Raw genomic sequence first — 9,446 nt, forward strand, 5'->3', positions numbered from 1 at the left:
AGCAGCGTACTATGAAAATTAAGTAAACTGCAAAATAATTGGAAACATACATTATGCAGGAGAAAAGTGATATAACATGAATCTTCACTCTCATGCGAAAACTGTCCCTATTTACAAAAAAACGTATACAAGTTTCCGATTATTTATTTGCATGAAATCAAATTCTCCACTAACTAACTAAACGCTTGTCTCTTATACACATCTAGATGTGTATAAGAGACAGGGTGGGGGGAGGAGCGCAGATTTCTGCGCAGGCGACACAGGCGGGAGAGGAGCGTAGATTTCTGCGCAGGCGACGCAGGCGTGGGGAGGAGCGTAGATTTCTGCGCAGGCGACGCAGGCGGGAGAGGAGCGTAGATTTCCGCGCAGGCGACGCAGGCGGGGGCAGGAGCGTAGATTTACGCGCAGGCGACGCAGGCGGGGGCAGGAGCGTATATTTCTGCGCAGGCGAAGCAGGCGGGAGAGGAGCGCAGATTTCTGCGCAGGCGACACCGCCGCCTGTCTTGCGCACCACACAGCGGCGCACCAACAACACTCATACATACAGTAACATTTTAATACACACTTGTATGCAACGCTTACATACAGTAGTTGTATATAATATACCTGTACCATACATGAACAATTGTGAGCACGGGTTGTATAAAAGTATATTTCAAACTATTACAATGCGTCTCAGTGCTACTGGTGCAGATGTGATGTTTGTATACAAATTTATAGTTATTGTGGTGGGTTTGTACATAGATTAGCAGGGATTAATACATACATTCATTGAATATATCGCATGTTAAGTTTAATGTAGCAGCTGAGTCGTAAGATGTTTGATCTGCATACTTTTATGTTCAACTACTGTTTAAAAAACTACTTTTTTATGTTCAACAAATTTCTAATTACTTTTATATTTTTAATACAACGCATATAACAACAGTGACGTTATCATCATTGCTTAGAATCATTAATAATGAAGTCACTAATGTGTTGATCAATGCAGCATTTGTCTTGGCCCTCAACAAATAATTATAAAATTATATTATAAATAATTATATAACAATTACATAAGAAACAATATAAAAATTGATGCCAGAGAATTCGTTGAAATTCTAGTGCATACAATGAAACATTACCGCGCTACATCTATTGTACTAGTTTAAATACGCTCATAAGTCGAGTATGAGTAAGATTAATAAATGTTTTTCTTTCTTTTCCAATATTACATGTTACTTGTAAGCAACATCAGTATCTGGAGAAATATATAAACATTTTATTAGAACTTTCCCAATACTCACCTATCACGAGCATAATGAGACAAAAGGCTATCCCTAAGCCTATGAAAGCAGCTAGAGGCCTGTCGGAAATATTAGCTACTTTTTTAACTTCGATGTCATCAGAACTTTGATATGATAACTAACTGAAAACAAAATAATAATCCTTAATTCAACCTTAAACTGTGTTCCCATGATCGGCCATCATGGCCGATCAAACCAAGATGGCTGAACAAGCCAATGTGGCATGATGATAATCAAGACTTATGTGACATGGAAAATAAACAAGAATGACACAGATATTACCATTACTGTATTAATTTCAGCTCCAATTCCAGCAAAAATCATTGCAATCACTCAGTAGTCAACAGTGACTTCAAGTGAAAATAGTGTGAAAATTTTTTCCTAAAATAATTTCCCTAAGATGTGTCGTTTCTAAACTCTAATTGTATTTTATGATCATTTTCCTACAACAAGCCACAATAAGTGAGGCCGCGGTACAGCCACGATAACGACAAGCATCTGGTGATTAGGCCGCGGTACAGCCACGATAACGACAAGCATCTGATGATTAGGCCGCGGTACAGCCACAATAACGACAAGCATCTGGTGAGCAGGCCGCGGTACAGCCACGATGACGAAACACGTCAGAAGAGTCACGAGAAAGGCCCGACATTCCGTGCACGGCTGCCGTACTTCAACGATAACGGATCAATACGGCCGGAGTAAAATTCTTAAGCGCAGCAGCAGCAGTTTATCTAGGACTTTATGGGGAGTCCATTAGCATAAGTCCAATTTTAAGAGGTATTTTCCAGTAGACCTTATGAGCTCCGTACTGCATACGGCTTCAAAGGCGCTAAGTGAGCCATATATGGCCAAGCTAGTAAGAAGATGTATCTTGATATGCTGATATGGCAACATGCAAGATGTTACTACAGGATTGACGAGTTTTGACGATTAAAACGCTTAGTCAGTTGAAATGTAGATAATAAGCACATCATATCTACATTTCAAAACAAATTTCATTACACTGGCTGCTATACGTGTAGATTCAAACGGCCAGACGTGGTTATAAAGAACTAAATGATTTAAAAGCCTGGAGGTATGCAAATCTAAAATATACCGACTTTAATTAATCTTTGTTGTTGATTTAACGCAGAGGTCATAAAGTTATCCATATCGACTCTTGGGGGTCGTGGGCAGGTCAAAAGATGTCGATAAAATTATAAACCGGGCGGAAAGGTACACCAATAAAAAAATATAACTCAGTACTCACTGCAGTGAGTGACAGAGAGAGCATTTTCTCGTCGACGAAAACGTGAAGTCACGGACAGACAGACAGGCGGACGGACGGACAGACGAATGGACGGATGGACGGACATGACGAGCACAATAGGGTTTTTTTCCATAAATGAGAAAATGCTCTAAGAAACTATTAAAATACTCTCTGGGTATAGGTACACTTCTGTTTCTTATTTTTTTATTTATACCAGTGAAAAATTCATTGTTCCTATTAATATGTATCTTCAATCGATGCAATTTGTTGTTGTTGCGTACAATGTAAGAGCTTTTTAGAGAGCTCAAGTACTTAATTGTTTGCCTAACTCTATATAGGAGGCTTTCAGTGTGTCATCACATCATTATCCATTCAACTTGTATATTTATTCTCTTATAGACACAGTATCCGAGTGAAAATGAAAAGACCAACAGAACGCCGTCTGAAACGGTAGCTCCAAAACGTTTTTTTTTTCTTTGCAGAATAACTTGAATTACTTGCATGTCTCCCAATTTTGACCAGAAGCATAGATTTTATTTTATTTTTTTCATGAATTTTAATAGGTCATTATTTTTACCAAAATTTTTATTATAGTTAAATGCAAGGTATCTTTTCCTGTGACTTTCATCCATCCATATATATGTAGATGCACAGATAAAAATAAATGGGTTATATTGTGCATAAAATGATGCACTATATAGTAGCCACAGCACGAGCAGAGAGCTGACGCGGCGCTCATACGCTCGTTTGCCACGTCAAATTGAATTCAAATGACCCATTCAAGGAGAAAAATTCATCACTAATTGGCCAAAATCTCACTCATTTCTGTGAGTGAAGTGTTCCATTATTGCCCACGCAGACCTGTCCAATTATTCAACGTGAGACTCAAAAATGTTGGTTAAGCCCCCAGACCTGAAGAAAATAGCCATTTCTGTTCCCCCATAAAATAATTTATTGCAGTTATGGCTTGAGTCCGTCTTGCTGATGTCTGTTGTGCGGGCAATGAACGGCCACATTCGCCTCTGCGAGCATAAAGTTATTTTTTCCGAAAATTATTTGAGGAAAAGTTTTTGAATTCGACGCTGTTCACGTTTATGTAGTGAATTGCAATGAAATTAGTTCTGATTCAGGGATTCTTCTGATTGAAAAGTTTATTCCATTCAATTTATTAAACAATTTAAGGGATTCGACTGATTAATCCATTCAAATGTTTCTATTAACTGAACAAGTTGAATGATTACAATTTTTTACAATTTATGGGATAAGACCGGTTAAATAATTTAAATTAATTGATATGTTCAACTATTTAAAGGATCCCATTGTGTATTCCATAACTCAATCAAAATTAAAGAATAAGTCTGTGAGACAGCCATATTGAGGGAACAGAAGAAAGAACTTCTCTTTAATTGAGCTGCATCTAAACTGCGGACCCAGCCATTGATTTTGAGACGAGCCCTTGCATCGTACGTGAGCTCGGACCATCTCCGGATATACATATTATGCAAGATCCATCGTAATGTTTACAGTACAAATTGAGATTCTTTTAGGCTATAGCACCTTTCTTTGTATTCGTTTGAATGGACAAATAAAAAGCCCGTCATGCATTTAAGTTGTGACTATCATAAGAAAAAAATATTGAATATATTTTTTTAATCACGTCATGAAAGATCTGTCTGTAATCACAGGCCCATGTAATCACAGGCGTCATCGAAGCTGTAATTTATTTAACTTATATAGGGTGAAAAGATGGTATATATTTTCCTCTTTAATGAACTTTATTTTCTGTATATAAAATGCCAAACTATCATATCTATTCTCCAATTAAAGTGAAAAGACAGCTCTTCAGAAAATTGGCAAGAAATCGAAATTCGGCAACAATATAAGGTAGACACCATATATAAGTTAAATCACAGCAAATGTTTGTATTTTAACCATTGTTAATTAACTTACTCCTCATGGTCAAGTAGAAGCAGGAAGTAGTACTGAAAAGTGGTAAATACTTCCAGGAAAAAACTGAAATTAAAGAAGATGAAATTCCATCCCAGTTCAGACATTCATAAGTAACACTCATTCATATTAGCGACTAATTTGTCCACTTCGATAAATGCGCAGGCTGAGCCCATACAAAACATAAAAAACTAATTTACTTTACGTCGTAGAAACTTCCTCGGTACTAATCTACTGCACAAAGTTCTCACATATCTCCAGAGTTCTGCCGTAGCCTGCACCATTATGCATCGCTTGCGACATTCTCGTTCGATCAGAAACTGAGATGAGATTCTCAGGAGACATATATACAATCTCATGCAATTGCACCACTTAATTTACTAATTTTAAGCTCAAACGTGCATCACTTCACACTTTTGGTATATATTTGAACGAATCTTTGGAATGAGGTTTTGGGCACACAAACGAAGAATCCCCGGAGTTACGGACTCACAAAATACTGTAATCCGATATAAACTTATATTATACCTCTCCACGACCCCTCATCCCTCTCCACGACGACTCATCCCTCCCCACGACCCCTCATCCCTCCCCACGACCACTCATCCCTCCCCACGAAATATTTATTCCCCGCTCATGATGAGCAGCAAAAACACAAGGATGAGCTGGAAAACGAAATAAATCCCATGGAAACATCATACAAACTCTATCGTTATTATACTTATTCACGTACTGCATACTCTGCCTCAGGACCAGTGAATGCCTAGCGAATTACAATGTCAGTTGTTTTTCTCTATCAAATAACGGTGTTCATGAATTATTAGTAGGCTAACATAACAATAAAATTGATTGCTCGCTGCTATTATTAATTGTACAGAATAGCGAATTAATAACAGAACACAGGGCATTTTACTTATAAACATTACTACTGTTATTGCTAATTAACAGAACCATCGCATTACTGGGTTCATGTAAAATGGACGAGTAAATTTTTAGTTTCGGATCAAATTTTTCGTTAGTTGTGCATAAAAAAAATTTTTATGGCTAACTTCATTAAGAACGTAGTCCGGATACGCTGATCACGCTCTAATGATTTGGTGAATTTTTGAAATCTTTCATTGGTAAGTCATGACTTAAGACCAATAACTAGTGATAAATATGAATGTTCAAGATGCGAGAGACAATCTGTTGAAATTTGAATAAGGTGTTGATGAATATTTATCAACAACTCGTGTTGCCAATACCTAATTAAATTAAATATATCATATCATATCATATCACATCATAGTGATGTCGGCGCAGCGGCGCTGATGTGGCCTGTCGCCGAATCTTGTATTTTTCGTACCTTGCTCACAGGAGTTCTAAAAACAGGTCATTTGACCGGATCTTTGCAAAACTGCCGATAATTTGATATATTTACTAGACTTCCACCGAGTTTGTGTGGGGCTTAGCATTTCAAGTCTGAACAAATATTTTTCCATAGCTTTATCTAGTCTGTTCTTGAACGCGTTCATACTCGGAGCGCCAACGACGTCATTAGGGAAGGGAGGCTGTTCCACATGTCGGTGATTCGAAGCGAGAAGAAATGTCGCGTGGATAAGTTGCAACGCATTTTTTTTATAGTCGTAGCTATTGCGTTAGTTCTTGTTTCAAAATCTGGTAATCCTTCGGGGATCCTATATAAACCATGACTGTACATGTATACTTCAACGAGGTCACCACCAAAACTTCAATGATAGAGACCTGGAACCTTCGCTACAGCAATTCAATTCTTCTCTTTAATTCCAAGATTTTTCCAACTATGGTGTGACTAGCTGAACTTCCGTCTGCAATTAATGAAAATATATTAATAAATCCCGGTGAGTACATATTTTTGGTGGGTAACGTAACTAGTCATATCGATGGCGAAGCGCCGTTGGCAAGCCAATCTTCGAGATGGCAGACGACCTGTTAGTTCATTCCTAATCGGCAATCCACACATTGAACTTAATTTACTATTTAATTTAGGCTTTACTTTACTAATAAAACCGTTTCTAGGATCATATGTTTATGAATGTTTATTGTGTTTTAACGAACGCTTTTAATATTCTTATAACAATTTTCGTATGTCACCACCACCATCATTCCCATTCATCGGCACGTTTTTAAGTCCGTTTCTGAACGGTGATAAATTTGAACCTGAAGAGGTTTAATGAAGAAAAAGTATTCCTGTGTACGTAGACCTTGATGATGTGAAATCCGGCTTGAGTCATGCTAATCAATATCTACTTAAGAGAATCATTCGTTAAATATCCTTTAGAAGTTGATAAAAATTATAATTACTATACGGGATTTTTTCCATGTGTGTACAAATATTTGATGTCAATTCACCCATATATGGAGTTCAGCAAATCAATCCGGCTGCGATTAGAAAGAGTATCAGACTACTGTGCCCATTTCTCTCACATCTAACGCCCACACAATTGAGAAGATTGCCTCCTTTTAATTTCTTTCACTATCCACTTGGTACGAACTAATCGCTCTAGTCCAACCTCTTATATTGCAAGTGCAAGAGTGTCGAGTAATAAATTAATTAGTTACTCCTCGAAAAAAGACAATGAAGGCAGTTTTCATGAAGTGTTCAGTATATATCATTATATTTACAGATCACCTCGATAGATTTGAATAAATGATGCGGTTAATCGAAATGAAGCTTAATTATTTTTGAACGCTGGCGTAGAGAATGCAATTGACTACATCTCGCAGCAGCGTACTATGAAAATTAAGTAAACTGCAAAATAATTGGAAACATACATTATGCAGGAGAAAAGTGATATAACATGAATCTTCACTCTCATGCGAAAACTGTCCCTATTTACAAAAAAACGTATACAAGTTTCCGATTATTTATTTGCATGAAATCAAATTCTCCACTAACTAACTAAACGCTGTCCTTTTGGAACAGAAGTAAATGTCATAAAATGACCTAACAATTTAAAAATACATAGTACCAGAGAATTTTCCTCAATATGATGTAGTATTCAAATGATTTTATGAAAAATAAAATTTTGGATTTGTTTTTTTAGCGTATTTCTACCTCGAAATTGCACCAGCAAATGCAGTGGAGCAGTGCAGGATCCACTGCACCAGCCTCCTCCACTGCACCAGCCTCCTCCACTGCACCAGCCTCCTCCACTGCACCAACCTCCTCCACTGCACCAACCTCCTCCANCTGCGCAGGCGACGCAGGCGGGGGCAGGAGCGCAGATTTCTGCGCAGGCGACGCAGGCGGGGGCAGGAGCGCAGATTTCTGCGCTGGTGAGGCAGGCGGAGGCAGGAGCGCAGATTTCTGCGCAGGTGGGGGCAGGAGCGCAGATTTCTGCGCAGGCGACGCAGGCGGGGGCAGGAGCGCAGATTTCAGCGCAGGCGACGCAGGCGGGGGCAGGAGCGCAAATTTCTGCGCAGGCGAGGTAGGCGGGGGGAGGAACGCAGATTTCTGCGCAGGCGGGGCATGAGCGCAGATTTCTGCGCAGGCGACGCAGGCGGCGGGAGGAGCGCAGATTTCTGCGCAGGCGACGCAGGCGGGTTGCAGGAGCGCAGATTTCTGCGCAGGTGACGCAGGCAGGTTGCAGGAGCGCAGATTTCTGCGCAGGCGACGCAGGCGGAGGAGCAGCTGATGCCTCCCGCGCAGCAGGCGACGCTGCCGCCTGTCGTGCGCACCACACAGCGGCGCACCAACAACACTCATACATACAGTAACATTTTAATACACACTTGTATGCAACACTTGCATACAATAGTTATATTTAATATACCTGTACCATACTTGAACAATTGTGTGCACTGGTTGTATAAAAGTATATTTTAAACTATTACTATGCGTCTCGGTGCTACTGGTGCAGAAGTGATGCTTGTATACAACTTTTATAGTTATTACATAGATTAGCAGGGATTAATACATACATTCATTGAACATATCGCATGTCAAGTTTAATGTAGCAGCTGAGTTACCACACAATTACCTCAGTGATGGCAAACTGTTTTATGTTCAACAAACTTCCAATTACTTTTATCTTTGAATACAACGAATATAACAACAGTGGCGTTATTATCATTGCTTATAATCATTATTGAAGTCACTAATGTGTTGATCAATGCAGCATTTGTCTTGGCCCTCAACAAATAATTATATAATTGTATTATAAATAATTATATAACAATTACATAAGAAACAATATAAATATTGATGCCCAAGAATTCGTTGAAATTCTAGTGCATGCAATGAAACATTACCGGGCTACATCTATTGTACTAGTATAAATACGCTCATAAGTCGAGTATGAGTAAGGTTAATAAATGTTTTTCTTGCTTATCCAATATTTCTTTTCCAATATTACATGTTGCTTGTAAGCAGCATCAGTATCTGGAGAAATATATAAACATTCTATTAGAACTTCCCCAATACTCACCTATCACGAGCACAATGAGATAAAAGGCTATCCCTAGCATATGGAAGCAGCTAGAGGCCAGTCGGAAACATTAGCTACTTATTTAACTTCAATGTCAACAGAACTTTGATATGATAACAAACTGAAAACAAAATAATACTCCTTAATTCAACCTTTAACTCTTGTTAGCGTCTGTTCGAAATTTGTTTGATTTCTGTTTGTATGACAACCATTGGTCACTGGATGACGAAGCATGCATTTTTCTAATTTTTTATAATTAAAACTCTAATTTTTGGAAATAGATAATGTTGATTGTCTTCATTAGAATTATCGAAACGTTCTTGAATGACAAATCAATCATAATTCAAATCTTACAGAAGGTAATAAAAATAAAATTGAAATTCAATGCCAGATCCGCATTTGTCATCATCCGCACTTGACAAATCAAGACAATGTCATACGGGTGTTATCCTTGTCAAGTCATCTTTCTCCTACGCCCGTTTGGAATATTGGGCAGAAGTTTCCTAAAGTTGC

At 38.4% G+C, this 9,446-nt stretch overlaps 1 protein-coding gene across 1 annotated transcript; it reads right to left on the reverse strand.

Moving 5' to 3' along the window:
- Positions 1-202: 202 nt before the first annotated feature.
- On the reverse strand, positions 203-8,212 carry LOC108672113 (transcriptional regulatory protein AlgP-like). Its single transcript, XM_018159738.1, has 2 exons — positions 7,648-8,212; positions 203-534 (listed from the first exon to the last, which is right to left on the reverse strand). The coding sequence occupies exons 1-2, from the start codon at positions 8,210-8,212 to the stop codon at positions 203-205; spliced, it is 897 nt and encodes a 298-aa protein (XP_018015227.1).
- Positions 8,213-9,446: the final 1,234 nt, after the last annotated feature.

Source organism: Hyalella azteca, unplaced genomic scaffold, assembly GCF_000764305.2.
Source record: "Hyalella azteca isolate HAZT.00-mixed unplaced genomic scaffold, Hazt_2.0.2 contig10292, whole genome shotgun sequence".
Lineage (NCBI taxonomy): Eukaryota > Metazoa > Arthropoda > Malacostraca > Amphipoda > Hyalellidae > Hyalella > Hyalella azteca.